The sequence below is a fragment of the Fukomys damarensis genome, unplaced genomic scaffold, assembly GCF_012274545.1.
Source record: "Fukomys damarensis isolate Sample0158 unplaced genomic scaffold, DMR_v1.0_HiC HiC_scaffold_16, whole genome shotgun sequence".
In the NCBI taxonomy this organism is placed as follows: Eukaryota; Metazoa; Chordata; class Mammalia; order Rodentia; family Bathyergidae; genus Fukomys; species Fukomys damarensis.
Window position 1 is genome coordinate 28,068,276 of NW_022900928.1, and position 26,000 is coordinate 28,094,275.

The 26,000-nt window shown below is 35.2% G+C and overlaps 1 protein-coding gene across 1 annotated transcript in view; it reads left to right on the plus strand.

Moving 5' to 3' along the window:
- The window catches only part of Rnf169 (ring finger protein 169), a 74,826-nt gene that overhangs the window by 730 nt on the left and 48,096 nt on the right, over window positions 1-26,000 (plus strand). Inside the window, exon 2 of the mRNA XM_010603290.2 lies at window positions 22,275-22,311. Within this exon, the coding sequence (XP_010601592.1) occupies window positions 22,275-22,311 (37 nt within the window). The remainder of the gene's footprint in view (window positions 1-22,274; window positions 22,312-26,000) is intronic.

The window sequence follows — 26,000 nt, forward strand, 5'->3', positions numbered from 1 at the left end:
GGAGGCGCGCGCCGCGCCCGCGGAGCCAGGTGGAGCTTCCCCTTCCCTGCGTGGGGTCCGCAACCAGGCCCCGCAGCCCCGGGTCTGGCCAGGGGGTGGAAAGTCCCAGGCCCTGCTCTAGCGGGTGTGGGGTGTTCTCGTGGGTGGGACCGGGTTTTGCCCAGGTGCAGTTATGTGTTTCTGAATTTTGAACTTTGGAATAAACTACAGGAACGTTGGATTTAGAAAGGCAGAGGGACCCTCGCCTTACGCAATTCAAGTTTGGAGGGAAACAGTTCTTGGAACAAGTTAGGGGCAGGTTGGAATTGGTGTGTGGAGGGGGAGGGGCCCTGGAAGATCCGGGAAATGCTCGGTTTAGAGTTGGGCGAAGAGCTGGGGGTCTTGTTGATTGGAGGGATATGGCTCCCGGGCTTGAATGGGTCAGCGATGGTGGGCTGTGAGAGTCTAGAGTCTAGGGGATGCGTTCATTTGAGGATGTGAAGGGAGACTTTCAGACTTGAGAATAGAGTGGGTTGGAGAATGACCTCACATGTGCAGTTCTTTCCATAATATCTTGAAAAGTCCGTGCTTAGCACAAGAGTTTCGCTCATAGCAAGGAAGCAATAAATGACAGCTACTTATATTTATGGTAATATTAAGAATAAGCACAAGTAATGCTGGACCAAACAGCTTGGATAGGATTTAAAAGTTTTGGGAACTAAGATTGGTTGGTGGGGGCCTCTTCTTAACTCTTGAGCCATGTAGTTTTCGTACTGCCATTCTGGCAATCTATAAGTCTGTTAGGTAAGATTCTTGCCTGGACTTCTTTGCCTTTCTTACCATCAGCAGCCTGCCACTCCATGGTGTTGAGCTTTGAGATACAAAGTAACCTGTTTGAAAAATAAACTTAGATGGTTACAGTTTAGGACTCTTCGGGATACAGCCAGCCATCATATCTACAGCTCTGTTTAATTTTTTTAAATGCGTACTTAGGGGATTTTCAGGAAACATAAATCAGAAAAGGCCAGATATTTGCTTGTTTTGTGTTAGGAATGCTGTCATATGTTATTTTCAGTGGAGAAAAAGGCCTTGCTTGTATATAAAATGTAGTCCCTAGAAATTAAAGGTTGTAGAATGCAGCCTGCTTTGGTTCAAGACAATTGTTCTAAGATACCTTGCTGTATTGATTTCTAGGGATGCAGGGACCTGCTTTCTATAAGCCTTGTTACTCTTCTTTTGGGGGGAGGAGGTTTTTTTTTTTTTGGTACTGGGGATTGAACCTAGGGCCTTCCCACTCAGCTGCAAACCCAGTTCTCTCTCTTAAAATTAATTAATTTTTTTATTAGTAAATGTTTGTAGCACATAGTTTTTATATGCCTTGTGTGGTCCAGCCTTTTTTGTTTTGAGACAAGGTCTTGCTAAGTTATTCAGGCTGGGCTCAAACTTGCCATCCTTCTGCCTCAGCCTCCCCTAGTGCTGGGATTGTAGACATGCACTTCCAGGATTTCCTTGCTACCCCCTTTTTTTTGTTTTGTTTTGGTACCGGGGATTGAACTCGGGTCCCTGCGCTTGCAAGGCAGGCCACCGAACCGCTGAGCTAAATCCCCGGCCCCTTGTTACCCCTTTTAAGCATCACAATATACCTATGAGATAGGTGTGTGTCTTTATTTTCATTTTACAGGTAAAATTTAGGCCAAGAGAGATTAAGTAACTTGTCTAACAATGAAAACACAATTCCATCTGATTCCTGCCCCATTAATTTGCTTCAGAAACTTAGATTATGGTCAAAATATAATACAGTATTTCTGTGGTTTCCCTACTAGTACTAGTATTTTATGCAAAAGGTTTTATATTACACACATTTTTTTTTCCTGCAGTTTGCTTTTTTTGCTTAACACATGATGAAATCTTTCCATATTAGTACATAGAAAATGCCTTCATTTTTCAGTTGTATGAAATTTCGTTGAGTAGATATAGTTTACTTAACCATCTGTTGGTGGACATTTGTGTTGATTCTCGTCTTTTGCAGGTATGTATAAGTGCCTTTTTATGGAGAGGCCACTTGTACCTTTTAACAGACTTTCAAAGGGTTGCAGAAAAATAAAAAGGTTGACTTGTTTTAATCCAGGTTTTCATTCTACAGAAGAGAAAACTGAGAACCGGACAGGTCTCTGTAACTTAGTAACAAGGGCTGAAAAAGTAACTCCTTTAAAAAGGTGGTTGGGGATAAAATACAGCCTAATTCATGGTGAAATGCTCATGATGGCATTTAATAGAGAAAACTAATAATACTAATTTCATAAATATTTACATGGTATTTTTATAAGTAGTAAACAGCAAAACAGGAATAGCAATTTTAGAAATATTTGCTTAGCTCTTCTTTTTTTTTCTTTTTTTTTTTTTTTGGTACCAGGGATTGAACTCAGGACCTTGTGCTTGCAAGGCAGGCAGCGGAACCACTAAGCTAAATCCCTGGCCCTTAGCTCTTCTTTATAATACTGGAAATGAAATTTCTTAGTACATGTACTGGTATATAAGTGAAATTCTTTTTTTGTTTGTTTGTTTGAGTTTGAATTTGAGTTTGAGTTTCAGTCTCACTGTATTGCTCAAGCTGCTCTCAAATTCCTGAGCTTAGGAGATGTTCCCTCCTCCCTCCTCAGCCTTCTGAATAGCCGGAACTATATACCACTGTAGTTGGCTTAATTTATTAAAACTTTTTTTGTAAAGCCCAGTGTATCTTTTGGAAGTAGATTGCCTATGGAAAAAGTGCTAGAGTGTGTGCTTGTTGAAAATTTTGATTATACTGGTCTTTTTTTTTTTTTTTTTTTCTATTTTTTTTTTTTTTTTTTTTGCCAACTTCTTGGCAAGTTTTAAGATTTTAAGACCCTGTGACCTTGTGTAAATGGTTTATTCCTTTGTGCATTATCAGTTTGCCTTTAGATATTGTATGAGTTCTTTTTGTTGATTGGCTAAACCCTGTGAAGGAAGGCTGTATCAATTATCACATCAGGATGAACTCAGACTTCAACTTGTTTGTTGAGGATCTGCGGCTCATTGTATATATTGACATAATAAATATTTTGACCATCTTGAGCTATTTTATGAGTGCCTACTCTGTGCCAGATACTGTACTAGGTAGGTCTTTGAGAAACATTAATGAATAAAATATTAAAGATTCTCTCTCAAGAAACATATTCTAAATTTAGAGACAGTCCTGATCTATTGATTAAAAAGAAATATTTACCACACAGGCATATATAGGTAGTTTTGAACTATATATTATAGCTATACTTTACTCTTATTGAAAATGATTAATGTATTTTAAGAATTATTTTGATAGCAAAGATGATTCTACATTATACTGCTTTTGAACATAAAACCAATACCTTTTGACTTTTTAGGACATTTCTTTTTCTTTTACCATATACATAGGTAATGATTGAAGAAAAAGACTGAAGCTGTTGTATCTTAAATTGACTGTTTAACGGTTTTCTTTGTTTTGTTTTTATGTGAAAAATGCATTTCAAAAATTATATAGAAAAAAATTGAATAATGCCTACTTTTCCCTTTCTTTTTATCCTATCCCAGTCTCCCTGTTAATTTAGGATTAACATGCACTTTTAAAATGTCCCTTTCAAGGAAAAGCAAATAGTGTTGGATTTATTACACAATTGGCAATGTTTTTGCAGTGCATGTTGCCTAAATGCATTTAGAACTAATGAATAATGAAACCATGTGATTATATGTAAAAAGAAAGGAATTTCCCTGGTTTGTTAAGGGTTTGTTTCAAGATGTATAAAATGACTCATCTCTTTATCCTTAATGACACACATTCAAGAATTTACCAGTATCCTTATGTATTATACTAATGTAGGAAACATGTGCCTTGTCCTTGCTTATGTTTTTCAAAAATATGTTGAGATTACCTCACTATGTATATTACCAATTAAATTAATTACCACTGAAGGAATTGTTCCAGTCTGTAGAATTCAGGATTGAGCAACAGACATTTAGAGATTTTTTTTTCACTCATATTTTTACTCACTAACTTTTAGTTAATCTTGGAAGAGTTGCCCACCTTGAATTTATTTGTATTTGAGTTTGCTTGGGTATAGGATCTGTTAGTTAAATTTTATTTCTCTAATTCAATGAACACATTTTAGGCACACCCTTCACAAACGATTAATGAGACATAGTCTCTGTTCTTTAAGATTCCACAGACTAGTTAGGGAACTCACAAGTCAGATAACAATACCAAATGGTAAGTGAAGTAAATGCATAATGCCAACAAGTGTAGGAATGGGTTGACAGTCTGGAGGAAACCTGAGGAAGATATTTGAGCTGTATGTTGAAGAAAGAATAGGACTTTACCAGGTGAGTGAGGAAGGATGGCCATTCCAAGCAGAGAAGGTTGCATATCCAAAGGTATGAAGGCTGATAGCATATTCTTGGACAGGCAAAAAGCTAAATACAGTGGAGTGCAGGACTGGAGTAGATAAGAGAAGAGACTACAACAGTAAGATGGTCAGGGCATTCTGTGACATGCCAAAAGAATTTTATACATAGCTGGGTGTGCTGGTGCACACCTGTAGTCCTCACTGTCTGAGAGGCTAAGGCAAGAGAATCACAAGTTTAAGCCCAACTGGGCAACTTAGTGAGACCCTGTCTCAAAAAATAAAAGAAGGGCTGAACATGTAGTTCACTAAAAAGGCTCTGGTTTCAGTCCCCAGTACTACAAGACAGCAAAACAAAAACAAAAAAAGAATTTTGTACCCTCAAATAAACTGGAATGGTATCATCATTATATCCTTTATAAAGATATATTGGATGGAGGATGAAAGAAGTGAACAGAAACTGAAAAACAAAACAAGCAACCTCGAAAGGGTGTCTATTTTGGGAACTATTTTAGTAGGTTCAGGTAAGAGATAAAGAGGGACTGTTTTCTTTGGAATATTTTCTTTGGTTGTTAAAACTTTGTGTTTAGCATTGGAGATACAAATAGAGTTCAAACCATTACTCTGTCTCTTAAACTAGTTGGGAAGTTTGGTATGTAAACATGTAACTGAAATGTGGTAAAAGTGCAGTGATAGCTGTAACACAAGATGTAAGTGTAAGAGGCAATACAAGGTTAATAGGGATGTAGAGACAGACCATTTGGGTTCAGGTTCCACTTCAGCTACGTATAGCTGCATGTTCTTGGGCACATTGCTTAACTTTTCTATATCTTAATTTCCTCATTATAAAATAGGGATAGTAATAGTGGGAAAATTTTATGGTTATTGCTAATACTAAATGAGTTGTCACAGTGCTTGGCATATAAAGGATTTAATAAGTTATTTTCACTAAGAAGAGATCCCAGCTTGGATAGGTTAGGAATAGCTTCTATGGAAAGACACATTTCGCCTTTACTATTCAACTATGACTATTCAGTAGGTGGATGAGGGCAGGATAAATGTGAGTGAGGGAAATCAGTACATTTAAAGGCACAGGAGCAGAAAACAACAGGGAAAGCTTTAGTGGGATATGAGTGGCTAGAGCACAGAGTGCATGGGGAGTGGAACGATGAATTATAAAAATAGGTAGTTTCTAGGTAATAATGGACTTTGAATGTCATTCCATAATGATCTGCTGAAGAGTTTCAAGGAGTTTATTTTTGCCCTATTGAGAGACCGCTCCTATGGGGTCATGTGGCAAATGGATTGGAAAGCCATATTCTCTATGCAAGATGCCTAACTAAAATAAACTAGAAACCCCTCTGTTATCCAGAAAAGGCTGGATAATATAGAACAGTTCTTTTCAATGCATTTCTGAGCTTGCAGGAAAGATAAGGTAATCTCCAAGTTGTAGAAACAAAAATGAAACACAAAACTCAGCCCTTGAACCTGTGCTATAATGCCTGGTATGGTAGAGTGTGGGTTTTCTGAGTAAGTGGTAAAGTTCTGCTTATTGCTTCCTAGAAGATTGGATTTTAGCCTTGTGCAAAAGAGAAGTAGAACTTCTACATAAAGCTGAGATTTTTTTTTTTCCCTTGGTGGGGCTGGAGATCAAATCCAGGACATTGCACCTGCTAGGCAAATGGTCAACCTCTGAATTGAGCTCCTCCTACCGCGACCGTGCTAGATTGTACTCAGGACCTCACCATTGCTAAGTAAACACTATGGCTGAGCTACACAACCCTATAAACCAATTCTTGATGAGTTGTATTTCAGTGAAGGGGAGGGCTAGGAAGAAAATCTTTCCCCTGACATAGAGATAATAAGAAATTGTATTGATTTGCCTGGGCTCTATGCAAAGAGGAAATGAAAACAGTTTTTCCTCTTGAGAAATTGAAGCACAAGCTGTATGCCTTGCTGATATTTGAGATGAGTTCATGTTATTTGTTTCAGGTATTCCCATGTTGAGAAATTAACATACAATCTGACTCTAAACTAGCAATATACTTGAGTCACCTGGAGAAAGAAAAACAAGACTCTGAAGGATTCTCCCATACCTCAGACCACAGAACATTCTTAACAGAAGAAATGTTGTCACAATATAAGCAGGAGGACTATAGGTCCAAGAACTGGGATGGAAGATGGCAGTTTAAAAAACAACTTAAATTAACATTTTAATTGAAAAAATGTTAAAAAGACATGTCAATAAATGAATAAGATGTTATGAAACAGGCACATTTTAAAAAACAATATAATGAAAAATATAGTCAGGTTGAGAAAAAGAAGTGAAATGAAAAGGACTGATCAAGAAGCTTCAACATGTACTACTAATTCCAAGAAAAAAAGTAAAATAAGGGAGATGTGCTATTTGAAGAAGTGATAACTAGAGGATTTTTCTGAAGCTGGGTGTGGTGGCACATGCCTGCATTGCACTCGGGAAGCTGAAACAGGAGGGGATATGTAGGCAAGTCTGGGATATATAGTAAGTTCTAGGCTAGCTTGACTGGTGAGGGGGATCTTGTCTCAAGCAAACAAAATACTTGTAGGGTGGGTAGGGATCGAACTCAGGACTTTGTTTTTGAGGCAGGTGACGGGCACCATTGAGCTAAATTTCTGACACACTTGACTTCTTTGGTTAAAGTGCATGAACTATTTTTTGTTGTTTTGGTGCTGAGGATTGAACTCCGGACCTTGCGCTTGCGAGGCAGGCATGGAACCACTGAGCTAAATCCCTGGCCCTGCATGAGGCTATTATTAAGAATTTAGAAACAAAACAAAACAAAATCCCACAACTAAATATAGTGAAACTACAAAACACCAGAGAGACTAAAATTGTATGCAACAAAAAAGGAGCAACTATCAGACTGAGAGCAGATCTCTTAATAGATGAGTCAGTCCAGAAAAAAATTGAATAATATATTGTAAGTGTTGAGAGAGATATATTTTGTACTCAAATGAAGTTGTTATTTAAGAGGAAGGACATGATAAAAGTGTTTTCAGACAGAGAGAATTTTCTACAAGAACTGTTTTACTAAGGAATATACACTAGGAGGAAAGAAATGTGAGTTGAAGAAAGTAGGATACAAGTAGTAATGGTGGACAAAGAAATTAGCAGGTAAACTGAACCCACATTGACTGCATAAAACAAGAATAATTTTGACTGATTTATAGGGGGTTAAAACCTAGGTGGAAGTAAAATAATACATAAGGATAAATATAAGTGGGCAGGGAAAGTGGTCATTGTTAGACAGTTTTAAATTTTTACTTTTAGGTCAGTAGGCCAGTAGGAGAATAGATATTAGCTTTAAGCTGTAAGTGAGATGCATACTATTAGCACCACAGTCTAACCGACTGAGCTAATTGGTTGCTTACAAGATGCATTTTAAAAATTTAAGGGTAATCACTAAAATAACAATGTATAACTTGATCTACTACATAAATATAGAACTCTACACCACTCAAATTCTCCTTAAATGTGGAACATGTAATCTAAACTATGGAAAATTTATGTAACTTCTGGGCTTATAAAGAGTTTTAATAGGTATGAAAGATTAATATACTAATGCTTATGAACTTACAGTGGTTTAACAAGATCTTTTAACTTTATGATGGTATAAAAATAAAACATTAGAAATCATACCTGGAATTTTTATTTTGATCTTTTCCTAGGCTAGTCATAGGAATTGTGTACTTTTTAAAAAATAGATATGAGAAGGATTTTTTAGAGGTAGATCTAGACCACAATTACGAGTGGAGTATGGGTGCCCAGAGAAATGAGGCCCTGGCAGTGTGTACTTGTGCAATGCTAGGCAAAGGAGGCAGGCCACAGCTCTCAGCCATGTGATCACAGTAGTAAACAGTTGATATTGTACAGTGTATTGCATGGCTAAGCCATGATGTTGGATAGGTTAGGTGTGTTATGTGCACATTTAGGATATTTTCAACTTACAATAGGTTTATTGGGATATAACTCATAAATCGAGGAGCAACTGTATAAAACCATGTCAGCTCCCAGTGTGATAAAACTAGAAATTAGTAATTGAAATATAAACAGTTCCTTTTTCCTCTAGTGCATGTTTGATACTTTCCTCCCAAAAATAACTTCTAAATAACTTGTGGTTGAATAATAAAACCAAGTGGTAACTGAAGAAGTTAGGAAAGTAACAGCAGATTAAACCAAAGGAGGTAGAAAATAGTAAAGAATAAAGATAAGAGCAGAAATCAGTGAAATAGAAGATAGTGAGAAGAGGATTAACAAATCAAAATCCAATTCATTGGAAATATTGACCATAAGTAGTTGAAATAGCATTCCTTGTAGCGGTTTCATTAATAGATGTCTGCCTTAAGGAAACAATATGTGTGTATAAAAACACATGTATACATGCACACACAATGTACATTACACCACTGTCTTACTGGAAAAAGAATAGTCACTGTTCTTTATAGAGAAAGGATGAATAGTTTTTATAGTTATAATAAATGAACTAGGTCTTTATGTACTAGCATGAATAAATCTTAAAAAATATTAAATGAAAAAGTCCCAAAAGGATATGTATCATTTGATGCCACTTAGGGAAATAAAAAGGTATACAAAAATAGTCATTTTAGTAGGTATAGGTGAGAAATGAAAGGGAAAAAAATCGGCCAATATAATTTTTTTTCAAGGAGTTTGATGTGAAAAATAAAGGGTGCACAACGCAGTGAAGGATAGTACAATTGTGTAGAATGAAGAGCAGAACAAATTTTACTCAGAATTTGGATTCAGGGTACTTTTAGACTCTGTGTTCATAGGATTTGGGCAGAACTTGAAAATCTAAGAGAGAGTAATGTTTCTCTTTTATATACTGCAGGAACAATAAGTTGGCAGTTTAGTTATAAGTCGCTACTAATTTTTCGGGGACTGAAGTTGTCTTGGTATAATGCAGGTAATACATATAAGTTGTAATTCACAGGTATAGGAAAGGGGCAGCCCTTAAAATACTAATGCTGTTTTAGTAATAGATATGGAAGATGATCTTCCAAATTGTTATATTATAGGACTACATGGTTATAGCAGCTAACATCTACCATTAGCTGTTTTTTTCCAGAATAACTGCTTGTAGTTCGTTAATGAGTAAGGTACACAAATAGGCTTATTTTCTCTTTTAGACAGTAATGTATATTTAGCTTTTTCACTAGTTTATTTCTGTTAGACAGGAAAAATAGACTTCAGTTATAACTAAGTCACTATAACATTACAATTGCAGGTTTCCTTTACCCATTATCTTCCTGTTTTTCCACATTGCCATCTGCATTTTTGATGCTTATCCATACTGACACAAGAGTTACTTGTTAAGGAAATGACTAGTTACAATGTTTGGTTGTTTCTTATGACATATTAATGTGGATTTTGGCTAGTTCACACAATGTCTTGGACTTTGCTAAACCTGTTGCTTTCTTTTGAATGTTGGATTCTTCTTTTCATCATTTTGAAAAGTGCGTCTGTAATATATAAACTAGTCTGGAAAATATAAAAAGGTTATATTTCTTGCTGGTGACTTGAATTAGCTTAACGAATTTCTTGATCTAAGGGACAATTACATTGTTAAAGAAACGGAAGTCACTTTTATTTATGCAGGACATGTATTTTAGAGAGTGAGTCTACATAATAAAGGCAAAACTTGGATTTGAATCTTGGGTTTTCTACCATTTTCTGATTGACCCTGGCAAAACTGCTTAACTGCTGGGTTTCAGTTTTTTGATCCATAAAAAGGAAATACCACAAAGTACACAGGGTTGTTATAAGGTTTAAATAAGAATTATGTAAGTGGAAAAACAACATAGTGCTTGGCACTTAAGTATTTAATGAATATTAATTTACTAGGTATGCTGTTTTTCTGACTTTAATGGATCAAGCTATGTTAGGCTCTATACAGTATGACTTTTTTTTAATGATATGACTACTGTAGCAATACTGTCTGGTATAAATTTTCTTCTTTCACTTATCCTGTTAGTTTTTGTACCTTGGATAAGGTGTTAGCCTTTTGAGCCCGTTTCCCTGTGTGTAAGTGGGGACAATACTCATACCAGCCTCTAAAGATTATTGCAAGGTTTACAGTCAAGATAAAGTGTTTAGCAGTAATATTTAAAGAGTAAAGGCAGCTTACTGGGGTAAGATAAGCATTTTTTTTGGTAAGGGAATAAATATTAACAGTGAGTAATTTGTTTCAATTGTACATTGAATTTGGTCATAAACTACAGAATGATGTGAAATGTATTTCTTACTGTGGATTGTGTTAAAAATGTTTGCAGTCTAGATACTATCTAGCAATTCATAGTGTGCCATCTGGTAAATGTTAGTGACAATAGCTATTAATCTGTAATGGATATATACGATCATTCATATATATACATATATATATATATGCACACACATATGTACATATATACATGTATGTTTGGGGGTCCAGTAACACTTTATCAAATTTGCTAGTGAAAAATAATTTGATTTTTAAGTACTTAAATAAGCCTTTGGTGAGTAGGAGATTTGATCTGAAGTGCTCAGACCAGCATTGGAAGTGAGGAGGGATAACTGATTTCTATGGTGCTGCAGTACGTGTCATACAATACATACATGTCATAGGTTTTTATATATTTGTTGGATCAATGGGATAAATGACTGTGGTATAGCCTAAATTCAGAATTTCCAACTAATCAAACACGACTAGCCTGAATGAATCAGGCTGATACTTATATACTGTTGTATTTCTTTCTCTTAGACTATTATGAAATCATATATATATATATATATTTATATATATTTATATATATATATTTATCAGCATCGATGACTTGATTATAGTGTTTAGGATAATTTCAAGCAAGGTGTTCACTGTATAATGTAAGTCTAAAAGGAGGGAGGAAAGGATGATCGTTTCTATAAATGTACCACGTTACCGTTTTCTTTTCAAGCTTGCCTGTATGTTTCACCTACTGGATCCTAGGCACAGAGATATTCTTACATGCTTATGCTTCTAATGAAGTCAGAAGGATTGAAAATGTGTTCATGATGAATACAATTTTTCACTTAATACTTAAATGTAATGTTTTACATCCTATATAGCTTGTTGGAAAGAAACCAATATCAAAAGTTAATGGATCTGAATTTGAATCCTGTATCTACCACTTAGCTGTGTGGATTTGGGAAAACTACTTACACTCTGTGCCTAAATTTCCTCATCTCTGATTTGCGAGTAGTAGTAGCTACATTACAGAATTGTGAGGATTAGATGAGATGATAAATATAAAACACTTATTGAAAGCAAATTTCTGATAAAAGTTACCTGTTAATATACAGTCATTCATTTTATACACATTTATGGAGCACACATCTCATATTGTGTACCAAACATTCTACTAGGTTCTAGAAATGCAGAAATGAGTAAGCCATGAGCTTCTGTGAGAGCATGTTTAGAAGCTTGCTTATGGCAAGTATTTAGAATGGAGTTACAAAGTGCAAAGGCCAGAGTTAATGAGGCTTATTAGTCATTTGGAATTCCCTATTAACAAAACTGAACAATAAAGCACAGTGAAGAAGGTAAGACATTATATTGTTTATCTCACTCCAGAGACAACCATTGTTAATGATTATATATTGGTTGCTAGATTTTTATCATGTCTTCTAAAAAATGACTTTTTAATTATAAGTGTGAGAAGAGAAGCGTTTTCTTTTTTCATGGTACTTGGGGGCACATTTATGTCTAATCACTTGTTTTCATTTTAGAAACTCTAGGAATGTTCTGTTGCCTCAGGATATCATTTACAGATATCCTATAGTATCTGAAATTCAATAGTAGGTACCTTGTTCTTGTGATTTTTTTAAAGATGCAGGTATTTATGACAAAAGAAGATAAATTTACTCTTGTTTTGGGGGGTACTGGGGATTGAATTCGGGTCCTTGCTGCTTGCAAGGCAAGCAGCAGAACCACTGAGCTAAATCCCCGGCCCATGTATATTGTTTCTTAAAGGCAGGATACTCTTGGAGAAAAGAGAATTAACATTTATGGCATTACTATTTACTTACCAGATCCTATATTTGTTGCCAGAATTTTTAAGGGTATGACTTTTTAATTATAAGATTTACAAGAAAGGGGTTTTCTTTTTTTTCTAGTATCTGGGGTCAGATTTTATGTTTAATCACTTGTTTTCATTTTATTCAGTATTTATACTGTATTTAATGGACATTTATAGAGTTCCTACTACTGTGTAAAGGCATTAAACAAGGTTCTTATAAAGGATGGATTTGAAGACAATAAGAATGTATAAAAAGGTACATTGAAGGAACAAGTATCTTTTGTACTTAGTATTTTAGTTTATTTTAGAAGATTAGATTATAAGAAGAGTTGTGATAGAGATGTGAAAGTATAGTATTTGTTGACCATTTATACTGAAGATGAAGATGGTGCAAAGCTGTTGAATTTCAACATCTCTTCTTGTTTTCCAGAGGAAGTGGATAGCATTACTGTAAAGATAGTTGTATGATAAATCTGAGCCAGTTTATTCTAAAGTGATACCATCAATAAGGCTAGTACTAGTTTTGTTTTTGTTTTTAAATATCTTTAGTTATTAGGTTAAGATTGTTTGCATATCAGATTATACACATCCATCAAACTCTTGTGCCTTAGAGGTTTCTTTTGAAAAAAGCAGTTTTAGTAGAGTAGTGGGGGAAGAAAAAAGCTCTAGTAGAATGAGTTAAAGACTATTTAGACAATCTTTGGAGGGATTTGCTATAAAGGGGCAGAGAACTGGGTCAATACTTGCTGGGCAACAAGAGCTCAAGAGTATTTTTAAAACAAATGATATCAAGTCATCAATAAATATATGTTACATGTGTATATTATCATAGGAGAGAGAGATGGATGGCCCTGGAGACAATGGAAAAAACTGAATAAGCTAATTTTGTGAAGAGGTAAGGGAAGTGAGATCTGGAAGTGAGACCACTGGACAGATTGATCTTATACTTCTCCCACTTCCCTGATGAATTTGTGCTTTTGCTCTCTTTTTGTATAGTTTTGGGCATTTGAAAGTTTTCTTTTTTAGTAAATCAAAAATCTGCTTCCCTGGTTTCAGGATTCAGGTAAAGACCATGATCATTTCTGTATTTAGGCTAAACTTCCAAAATTCATCTCTTTGGTCCATTTCTTCTCTTGAACCAAATTCTGCTCATAACACACTATTTAGGGTTCTTGGGATATATTATGCTTTTTCAAAGCTTTTTTATTTGTCACCTATGATTATTCTTCTGGGAACATTCTTCTACTTGGCAACTCACCTTTTAAGATCCATGTGAAATGTATGTCCTCCATATGACTTTCTCACATAGGAACTGATTATTCCTCTGTGTCACCACTTGAGCTTATGCATCCCTCATCTCACTGGATTTCAGTTTCGTGTGTATTTGTGGTACTACACTGAGCACCCTTAGGTTAGAAATTACGGGTTTGTGAATTCAGCATGTAATATGGTACCTAGAATGTATTAGACACTCAGTAAATACTTAATGTAGGGAAGAAACTCCTAGAAGCTTCTTAAAGGGTTTTCTTCATGTCATAATTCCTTAACTGTTTCCATCATCTTTAAGTATGTCAGAAAAGAAAACTATATTAAATTCAGCTCTCTTCAGACAACTTATTCTTTAAAAGACCTAGGGCAAAATGGTGCTGGTATTAAACTTTTCATTGATTCATTCAATAAAAACTTTTAAAGGCCTTGTCTGATACTGAGATACAGACTGAGAAATCATCCCTGTCTTCAAGTTTAGGGAGTCAGAGTCAAGTTCAAATCATCTAAACACATGTAATAAATGTCACTACAATTGCACTAAATTCTACAATTGTGATAATTGCAGAATGCAGTGAGGGCCTACAGAGAGCTAATATAATTCTCTCTGGGTTAGTGGAAAAACTTTGCAAAGAAGAAGGCAGTGAAGAGTTTTGAAATATGAATAGAAAAGCCTTATATTGTGAAAGCAAGAGAAAAGTATCCTGGGAAGAAATGGCATGTATAAATTATAGTGAAAATAAGATTTGGCTTATCTAGGAATAATGAGATGTGAGTCCTGGGGAGGAAAGGACTTTTGATGGAATGATGGAAGATGTGGCTGGAGTAATAGATTGGGTCCTGTGTATAGACCATAGAGCTACTGGTAAACCAGTATAAGTTACTAAGCAAGTGAAAGGGTCAGGCTTCTTTATATGGAACTAGGGAAACAGTGCTAAAAATAGATGGAAAGATAGTCTGAGAGACAGGTTGGCAAGTTAGCATACTTTTGAGTGTCCTTAGAATCTATACCAAATAATATTGGAGGATTGGATGTGATGAAGAACTCTATTCAGGTAGGTCTTCCTCTGTTTTATGGATGAAAAAGCAAGTTTAGCAAAGATATATATAGGTGAGTAGGTAGCCAGGAAGTGGCAGATTTGAATGTAGCTCTTTCTGTTTCCAAATCCTGCATTCTTTCTAATTTTACTGTCATTTTACCTTGTAGACTATTGCGAATGATGCTTTGCTTCAAACCACATAAATGAAGTCCAAAAGGATTTGGTACTATGGTGGTGGTATATGTGGTGAGGATAACGACATGGTCTTTGTCCTCCTCTTAGGGTAAAAGACCTTTAGGTCCAAACTCTTCATCTCAGCATTATTCTTACACCTACACTTGATTCTATGTCCTCTTTAGTATGTATGTGCCTCTTGTTCTTTGACTATGCTGGTCCAATGCAGGTTGCCTAATAATAAAGGCTTGATGTTTGGACCACTTCTGGATTCATCAAGGAATTTTATTTGCGTTGACTCTATCCTTGTTGTATATCAATTTTTGCAAATCCTGTTGATCTCAACAGTCTTTATCTTTCTGTGATTCAGGGGTTGGCAAACTATAGCTAGCAGGCTAGATCTATCTCTATCCTATCTTCTGAAAGCATTGCCTTTCTTTGCCATCTCTGTTCTCTTCCTGCTATGGACTTTTACTGCAACATTTGTAAGATTTATTTGGCAGTTGTTTATTCTGTGTAACTCTTGTCATTGTCTCCATAGTTATTTAAATCTGTTTTTAAATGTTTTATGAGTTTGTCTTAGCTAATAAACTACCTTATAAATGCTTTGGGGAAAGGGACTCATTTCTTTTCTTTGTTATTTTCTCTTCCTACAGTACCTTTCTTCCCCACTATTCATTCCCTCTTTAATTTGCTTTTAGGGGCTGTTTGCATTATTCATTCACACTTGTGTATGATGATGTTATCACTATTACTTTTCTCCCTTTTTAAGTTCTATGTCACTGTTTCTTTTCTAGCATGTTTTTGGCATTTCTATGTTTAATGCTTCTTTTTTAATTGAATTTATTGGTACAATCTAGGTTTACAATACAGTTACATTTATTACTGGGATCCTGTACCTTCACATGACAGGTCTTGGTTCTCATTTTTTTCCTCTTGTCCCTGCCCTCCCTTCACCCCCCTCTTCCCCTCCCCATTAACAAACTCTTTATTTCCTTTTCTCATATTTTTTCTTTTCCCTTATTTCCTTGCCCCTACCCTTCCCCCTTTCCCTACACCTTTAGCCCTTTTCTTCCTATTTCACACTCTTAATTATCCCATTAGGATCTTGTGTACTATTATAGTTTTTCACACCAGAGAAACTATTCGGTATTTACACATGTGTGACTTACTTATTTCACTTAGGAGTATATCCTCAATGTGTCCATTTTCCTATGAATGACTCTAATTTCTCAATCTTTATGGCTGAGTAGTATTCCATTTTATAGAAAACCCACATCTTCTTTATCCAGTTTCCAACAGATGGGCAGATGGGCTGTTTCCAAGTTTTAGCTATTACAAACTATGCCGCTATAAACATTGGTGCACATATCTCACTGTGGTATGATTCTTTTAAATCTTTTGGAAAGATACCAGCGATCGAACCCAGGTCCTTGTGCTTGTGAGGCAGGCGCCGGAACCACTGAGCTAAATCCCCAGCTGATGTTTCATTGTGAGATAAAGCATACTCAATTTGATCACTTTCATCTTTCACTTACCCTAAAAGACATCCCATTTTCTTAAAGCAATATTTCATGTTATTAAAAACTACATAATTTTAGTAGCTGAATGGCATATTGTATGAACTGTCCATAGCCTGAACATGTCCTCATTGTTGGATATTGAGTTTATTATTAGTTTTTATTTTACAATCATGAACAAGGTTGCTATGAAAATATTTTACATAAAAGTTTTTTCTATGCTTAAGATGATTTTCTTAAGGAGATTCCTAGAAATTGAGTTATTACATCAAAAGTTACAAACATTTTATCAGTTTTTGGTGTGTGAACTGTGCCATTTTGATTTGATTAATTCTTTGCCAAAAGACAGCTTAAAAACGCAAACAATGAAATTTAGTACAGTTGTAATTGGAGCATTAGTTATATTTAGGTAAGTAGCCTTAAAATTTGACATGAAATTTGACTAGTTTTTAACTTTTTCTCTGTGTACTTCCTCTTCTTCTCAGGTAAACACTCTTGGTATTTCCTACTGTAACTTGTTCCTTGTCTTAGGCAAGTGGGTAAGTGAGCAACTGCAATAGTTTAATATAGTTGGTATTTGGCTATCATCTGTATTCTGGGTAAATCAGAAGGAGTAAACCAAAATATAATAGATCAAGTCAAAACCACTTTTGTTGCTTTTCACATACATTTGGGGTTTATTCCCTATCTTTCCACTGAATGGTATGCTTAATTTAACATTAAAATTTCACTTTTCGCATGTTCCATTTGCAGTTTTGTTCAGAAGTGTGGTAGGTAGTATCAGCAAGCAAATTTGGGACTGTATTGATAATGGCCTCTTGTTTCTTGTATCTATGTTAGTTGTAGAAGAGATATAATATTCCCACCTTACGTACTGAGGATATGTTCCAAGACCCTTAGTGGATGCCTGAAACCATGGAGAGTACCAAACCCTATGTTTACTGTTTTTTCCCATATATGCATACCTGTGATAAAGTTCAATTTATGAATTAAGCCCAATAGATTATCAACAATAAAACACAAAAATTCTAACAATATACTATAGCAAAAGTTATTAAAATTTATGAATTGTTTATTTCTGAAAATTTCCATATAATATTTCAGATTACAGTTCATCAAGGATAACTGAAATTGTGGAAAGTAAAAGCATCGATGAAGGGCGAGCCTGATGAACTTTAATTCCTTAGCTTTCTTTTGTTGTGTATGTCCACATTTTGTTCTATGCAGCACTGGGGTATTAGTTTTTTAAAATTTGTTTTGCTTTTGATGAAAAAATGAAACAAAATTTCAAATAGGAGAATAATAGTAATTACACTGTTTATCATTATCTTGAAAGTAGTTACTTCAGAGTACAAGTCATAAACCCAAAAGATTCTTTCAAAAAAGAGACATAATAAACCTTTATTTTCAATGAACTACACTCAACTAGTTGTAGTTAATTTTGTAACTCATGTTCTGTGATTGTTTTCATCCAGTTGTTTTTCCTTCCCTTATAAGATTGTAAATTGGACCACATATTTTCTTTTTATTATATTCTTTTCTTGACTCTCAAAGGAATATTTTCTACTTTTATCGTCTTCACAACTCTTTAACCTCTTAATCCTTTTTAATTATTTACATCTTCAAATGACCTGTTGGTAAGGACTTTTAGCCACATTAATTTGATTACTCTGCTACAGTTGAGGGGGTAGTATTGCTATTTTAAAAATTATGCTGGTTTTACTTTCCTCTTCTTTTATAGTTTCTTGTCTTCCCATACTCCTTAACTTCTGAGTGTGTCCCTCCTTTTCTGCTCTTTTGCTAGTCCTTTAGAGACTTCATCTAAACATACTACTCTTGTAGTTTTTGATAATATGTCTGAGTGAAACTTCCAACATATATAGATCTGATCCATTTAGTTCCAGTGCTATACTCAGCAGCCCACAAGACATTTCTACTTTGATGTCCTTTCTCATCAGATCTTCGGTATGGATAAGATGTAAGTAGGATCTCTGCATTAGCTTCTTTTTTGAGTCTATGCTACCACTTTGTAGCCCTTTTTTAGAGACTACTTCCTCCTCCCATTTTCCCCACAGATCTATTAGAACTGTTTCTTCATTTTTCTTTCATTATTATCTAATGTCTTACTATGTTCAGTCAATAAGGATTGTCCATTTCATCCTTATTATAATTTTTAGATTGATCTTAGAGAAAAGTTTCATGCCATTTCTTCCATATTCTTCATACTTAGAAATATATAAATGTTTTGTTTCTAGAAGTAATTATGAGGCTCCAGTGTTAGGTATTTAAGCCTTTTCATCAACTGCTTTAATCTCATCTTCCCTGCATGACCTCCAGCTTCTTTCCACCCAGGCTCATTCTTTTTGACACACACTCATTTCTGCCTTTGCTCATGTAGTTTCTTGTGCCAGATATAGCTTTCTTATCCTGATGGCTAACTTGATTTACCTCTTCCAGGAAGCCTTACCTTCATTAATTCAATCCTTTTAGACTTTTTTTCTTCCTCTAGGTTTACTTATGAATGCACATTTACTTTATGCTATGCCCTATCTCTTCTGAAAAATAGTTCTGCCTCATTTTTTATTTCTAGTTTCATCATAAAAATCTTATCTTCTACACTGCTTATGAAAGATATAGATTTTGCTTCTGGCTACAGTAGAACAGATTGTAGCAGACAAAAACTCTTGCTGAGAATAGCTAGAAAAGCTTGATTGAAAAAAAAAAAAAAACCAACACAGAGAGTTGCCAAGGCAGCCAAGATTTCAGACATTTGTGGATTGTTGGCCAAGGGAGAGAGCAGCTATCAAGAGGCAGAAAAGTCAGAAGAGCTTTCTTTATGAGGCCATGTTACAAAAATTGTAGTTGAGGGCTAGCATGGCAACCAGAATCTGAGAGGCCAAGATCCTGAAGAGAAGGGAAGTGCATCCTCTACCTGCTTCTTTCCATGACACATTTACTGATTTATTGTACTGTGTAGGGGAAAAGGCTTGGAAGCCTGGCAGAAAGCTACTGAAAAACAAGGCAGACTTTTAGCAGTTCTTCAGTGTTAAGGAGAGAAATGTTCAGGATTCAGGAGGAAGGTAGGCCTCATAAACACACTGGACTCTCAACCCCTGGAGGGCTAAAGGAAAGGGTAGAAAAGGCTTTACGAGCTTTGCAAAGATTGCAGCCAGCCTTGAATCAGCTCATGTCTTGTTTGTTTTGTGAGATGGTCATTCTAATTGCTTTCAGAGAACATGTTGAAGTCTCTGCAGGAAATAACATCATCTAAATCCTCTACAGTTTGTCCTTGGCAATGAATGGCATTTTAACCAAAATTACTAGGTAAACCAAAAAACCAAATCAGGAATTAAAACAGGCAATATGGAAATAGATCCATGATGTCCAAGTCATCTAATAATTTATATATTTGTATTTGAAGAACATTTAGGTTGTTTCTGGTCTTCAGTATTGTGAGTGATCTGCCATGAATTTTTATACATATCTTTGCACACACACACACACACACACACACACACCTTTAAGAGAAAGGATATCCTTGCCACCTCTTGTCTTTATCAGACTTTTAAATTTTTTCCAGTTTGATACATAAAAGTTATTTTTATTTTTCTGTAGTATAAACAGGCTGTTTGAATCATTTGTCCATTGTTACATGAGGTTGTTAGGCACCTGTCTATCTCTTGTCTGTCATTTATCTATCTGGCATAGAGGGAAAGAACACAGACCCTGGATTCAGATTGCCTGGGTTTCAGTCATAGCTGTTTTCCTTACAGAAATATGCCCTTGGCAAGTTAAAACCCTCAGTACCTCATTTTTCTTATTTGTAAAATGGCGATATAAAAGCACCTCTACATATAGGCATTATGAAAACTGAATGAGTTAGAAATGGGCCTGGTGTCCCATAAGTACTGCTATTGTAACAGTGCTGCTAGTGGTGATAGAGATGGAAATTAGCCATTTATTATGTATTTAGCAAATTGTTTTTCCAAGTTTATCATTTGGCCTTGTTTTATTGTCTTATGTTCTGTAGAAATTTAAACTGAGGTTTCAGGATGAGTTGTTTCAGGATGAGTGGAAGGTGAGAGCATTTTAGGCAGAGGCATGGAGGCAGAAAGATATGTTTGGCTCAGAAACCATAAACTGTTGATGGAATATGAAATAGGGAGGGAATAAAGTGATAGAAGCTGAAGAGATAGACAGAGATCCTGTCATATGGATAACTTTTTTTGTTTTGTTTTGTTTTTGTATTTTTGAGTCAGGGTCTCACTATGTAGTTGAGACTGACCTGGAACTCACTATGTAGTCCAGGCTGGTCTCAAACTCACAGGGATCATCCTGCCTCAGCCTCCCGAGTACTGGTATTACAGGTGTGCGCCACCACACTCGGCATTAGATAACTTCTTAAATTATATTGAAATAAGTGATACAGAACCAATTCTTGTGATTGAAGGAAATTAACCCGCTATGTTTAAGGAAAATATATTACCCCCATCTATTTTATAGCAGATTTTGATATGAATCATTTTTGCATAATGCACAGTAATTTACCAAATGCTTAACAGCTTATAAACTTCTTTTTTTCATATGTGTGTGTGTTGCTACATATTGAACCCAAGGGCAGTCTATCACTGAGCCACTCCCTCAGTCCCTTTGTTTTTTTAGTTTTGAGACAGGGCCTTGCTAAGTTGTCCAGGATGGTCTCAAACTTCGGCCATCCACTTGCCTCAGCCTCTGATTTACTAGCATTACAGGCGTGTGCCACCATGCCTGGCTGCTTACAAGCTTTTGAATTCATTAATTTTATCTTGTTTTTAGTTCTGAAATATGGTTGTTACATATGAGGAAATTCAAGTTCAAAAAAAGTGGGAATATTCAAATTAGGATCTAAGACTCAGTAAGTTTTAAGATGTTATAAGTCCAAAGTTCTTTTTCATTCTGCTATACTTACAACAAATTAACCCCAGGGGTCAAAAATTAAGCATAGCCAAGTACCAAAAGATCATCTCTTTTGGATTTGAGAGTTATTAAATAGAACCTTTCTGATACAATTGAGGTTTTTTTCTCATATTACATTGAATGTGAATGCTTTGCAATGACACGTGATTTGATAAGGTTAGCAAAATGTTTGTCTGGTAGTTTGTTTTGTTTGCCTATATTAATAACCAGTCACCTCCACCCTATGGAAAAATCTTTTTTTTCAGGAAGGACCTATAAGGAAGTATAGCTGTCCCTACATTCACATTGGTCTGAGTACATACTCAGCCTACGTCTTTGACCATGGGTGTGTATTGTTCTTTAGGCATCAGATCTTTAGAAAGTTTCTCTTCCTGTTTCGCATAGCTGTTGTTTGTCATTAAGAAAGTATTTCCACCATTGGATTCGTTTGTGAATACTAAGATAATCAGCATTTCAGGGACTTTTTTTTTTGTTGTTGTTTTTGAGACAAGTGTCTCACTGTGTAGTTCAGGCTGGTCTTGAACTCACTCTGTAGCCCAGGCTGGCCTCAAATTCACAGTGATCCTCCTGGTTCACCCTCCTGAATGCTAAAATTATAGGCTTGTGTCACCATGCCCTGCTTTGGTTTAAAGTAGTTTCCAGCATTTTTTTTTTTCCTGTGAGATAAAAGAAATGTGAGTGGTTGTTTTGTGAAACATTTGAAAATCCCTGTAATAGCTCTTGGAAGGATTGGTGGATTTGTGACTAACTCCTCTAGAATATTGTGTTGCTTTTTCTTGGTTTTGACTTGACATCTTGTTGCTGTGCTTTTGTAGTAATATTGCTGGTATTTTAACCACAGTTTCCTCTTTTAGGGCCAGAGGAAGCTGACACATGACCCTACCTACAGTGGTAAGGGAAGTAAAAACTAAGTTAAGTCCCACATCAGCAGATATAGACTGTTTTATTGTAAATTATTGTTGTTTATTAAAATCAGGGAACCTGAAAGATGAATATTAATTATTTTAGTATAATTAATAATGTTAAATGCTGCACATATATTCTACATTCAAAAGTAAGAGACATTATGAAAGTCTGTGAATTAAAAGGGAAGAACTTCATTTTTCTGTCCTTTTCATACAAATCTAGGATTATAACACCAAATTTCATAAGGATTCAAATTATTTTATATATTATAACTCTTATGTAAGTTTAAAATCCTAGTAGCATTTTTACTTACAATATTAAACTTTAATGGAGTTTTATAGAACTTAGAGAAGTATACTGAGTAGGAAATAAAAATGACATAAAAATATTGTTACTGGCTGATCATGGTACGGTCCTGTAATCCCAGCACTCAGGAAGCTGAGGCAGGGTGATCTTAAGTTAGAGGCCAGCCAAAGATATGTAATGAGTTCAGCATAGACTGTGAAATGAGAACCCTGTCTCACCCCCCCAATTTTTAAAGTATTGTTACTGAATCGTTAATTTTATTTATTTATTTATTTTTGGTTTTTTGATAACAGGTCTCACTTTGTAGTTCAGGATGGCCCTGAACTCACTATGTAGCCTAGGCTGAGCTCGGACTCATGGCAATTCTCTTGCCTCAGCCTCTTGAGTGCTAGGACTACAGGCGTGCACCACACCCAGCTGAATCATTAACTTTTTAGAAATTAATATATTGCTTTCATTTTTCAGATAGAAAGGGAGATCTAAAGAGATTTTCAGACCATGATATGTATTTGCATGTATGTGCTTATGTGTGTAGGTTCCTGTAGACCACCCACAGTTTCAGTGATTTGCTAGAAGCACTTTCAGGACTCAGCAAATAATTATACTCACAGCTGTGATTTATTGCAGTCAAAGATACTGAGCAAAATCAGCAGGAGAAAAGGTGTTTGGGACAAAGTTTGAAACCAGGTAATGGCTTCCAGTCTTCTCAATGGAGGTACCTAGGGTATATTTAATTCTCACAGCAAGGAGATGTGCGAAACATTACCAGCCAGAGAACATGGTTAGAGACTTAGTGCTTAGAGTTTTTACTAGAAGCTGATCACATTGGCACTCTCTGCCCCGCATGTACACAAATTTCAGATTCTTTGCAGGAGAGCAAGTATTCATCATATTGGTTTGACACACATTTTAGGTATAGTAAACCATTCTTAACTGTTGGGGAAGGTGAAAACCATCTTGAAATTCAAGTTCCTAGCCCTCAGCCAAGGGCCAACTTTGTAAACATATGATAGGTAGGCAGGCCTGCTGTGTCAACTTTTTTGCAGAGGTGGGTGTATGTTTGTGTGTGACATTTAGCGTATAGTATGCTCTGATTAAATGGTAGCTGTTTTTATTTACTTTAATCTTCACTGATCACCACCACTACTACTACTATTTGTTATGGTCTTCCACTTTCATATGAGGTAGGTTGGCTAGTAATTTGATCTCCATTTGATAGATGAAGAAACCAAGGAAAAGAGAAGCTCTGACATTTCTTAATACTTTCATGTAATTGACAGAACAAGTATTTCAACCCAGTAGTTCACTCTTTGCAGGCTCACAGGGAAGAGAAAAAAAATGGTATATATTTTTTTCCTCCTTGGCATTTCTAGAGGGCATTTCTGAAATAAGAAATAAGATTAAATATTTAAGCTAATGTCACATTGGACCAATTTACAACTTTTTATGCTTAACTATTTTAGTATTCATGAAGAACATTAAGCTATATATATAAAACTCTTGAACTTTTGGGTATATTGTCCTTTAATGTAGTACAACCTTGTTAGACCAAAAAATGTCTTATGACATTTTGACTGTTCAGCATTTTGTATACTTAAAAACTTCATTAATCCTAACCTAAGATTAAGCTCGTTTATATCAGTACTACTTTTTTTTTTCCCAGTTCCTGGGATTAAACTCAGGACTTTGTGCTTGCCAGGCAGGCATGGCACCACTGAGCTACATCCCCAACTCTACTTTTGACTAATATAAATTAATAACTCACTCTTATCCCTTTCTTTTAATTTCATATAAATCAGAGGCATAGTAAGATTTCAGTCAGTATTCTGAGTTCCTGCTTAGCCTTATAAACTGTGAGTTTTTTTTTTTAATATTTATTTTGCAGCACTGGGGATTGAACCCATAGTCTCTACCGTTGAGTACATCTGCAGCCCTTTTAATTTTTATTTTTGAGACAAGGTCTTGCTTATTGGCTCAGTCTAGCTTCCTAACTTGTGCTCCTCTTGCCTCAGACTCCTGAGTCTCTGGGATTACAGACATGTACTACTATGCTCAGTGACAGTTTTACACTTAATAAATTGTATTGTATGTTATTCTACTGGCTGAAATATTTCTGAAGTGTTTTCACTCTTGTTGTACTCATCTGATTCATATAGCCTGTTTTGATGTTATTATTAATCAGAGTTACATTTACTATATTTCTGATTTTTCAGAAGAGGAAGTTGAGATTGATTTTACCCACAGCATGAAAGCTTTTTTATTGGTGTTTAGGTTTTAAACTTTATATTATTTATACTATAAAAAGATAAAGATGTGAAGCTCTTGCGATACTTTGTACTATTTAGTAAGAACCATTATAGAAAGAGATAATTCTCCAGTAGTAAAATTATCATTTCTACTAGCCTATCACTAATATATTTTTGTTCTCTTGTGTTAGACAGTAGACTTAGATATAAGACTGAATAAGATTTTGCTCCTTATGAATGTGATTATGCCCCTATAAAAATAAAGATTTCAAATTTTTTAGAGTAGATATGAGTTGACTCTTGTTTGTACCAGAAGAAATTATGACAGAATGTATTATATCTTAACTAGAGATCTTTACAGATATGACACATAATGCAGAAGCTGAGAAGAAATGTTGAGTAATATAACTACAAGAAAACCCCCAAAGTCAGCACAAATATAAATTAGGAAGAATATTACTATTCATGTGATTTGACATAAGACTAATTTTCCTTATTATAGAAAGAGCTTTAACAAGAAGATAAAATTAATAGCAATCAAGGAAATTCATATACATTTTATATCAAAAGAAATAAAATACTTTTAACTATATGTTTTTATATTGAGTTTCGCTCAATAAGTGTATAAATCATGTGATTTCACTTTTTAAATTGACAAAGTTAAAATTTTCAACATTCTTGAGTTGGAAAAGGTGTGGAATGGCATTCTCATACATTACTAGCAGGACTATAAATTAATACAGGCTTTTAGGAAGGATGATTTGGTATTATCTGTTAAGAAGCACATTTTTCTTTGACCGAGTGATTCTCATTCCAGAAGTTTATCCTATGGGTAAGGATGTACTTGTAGATATGCAAAATTGTGTGTGTGTGTGTGTGTGAATGACTCATCACAGCAACCATTATTGGCTCAACTGCAGTTGGTTGTTTTAATACTCTCAAGATTTAAACATACCTCTCATACCTGTATTTTCTTTTTTTTTTTCAGCTTTAATTGAGTTTATTGGTACATTTTAGGGATACAGTACAGTTACATTCATTGTTGGGATCTTGTACCTCTACATGACAAGTCTTGATTCTCATTTTTTCCCCTTACCTCTGCCCTCCCTTCACCCCCTCCTC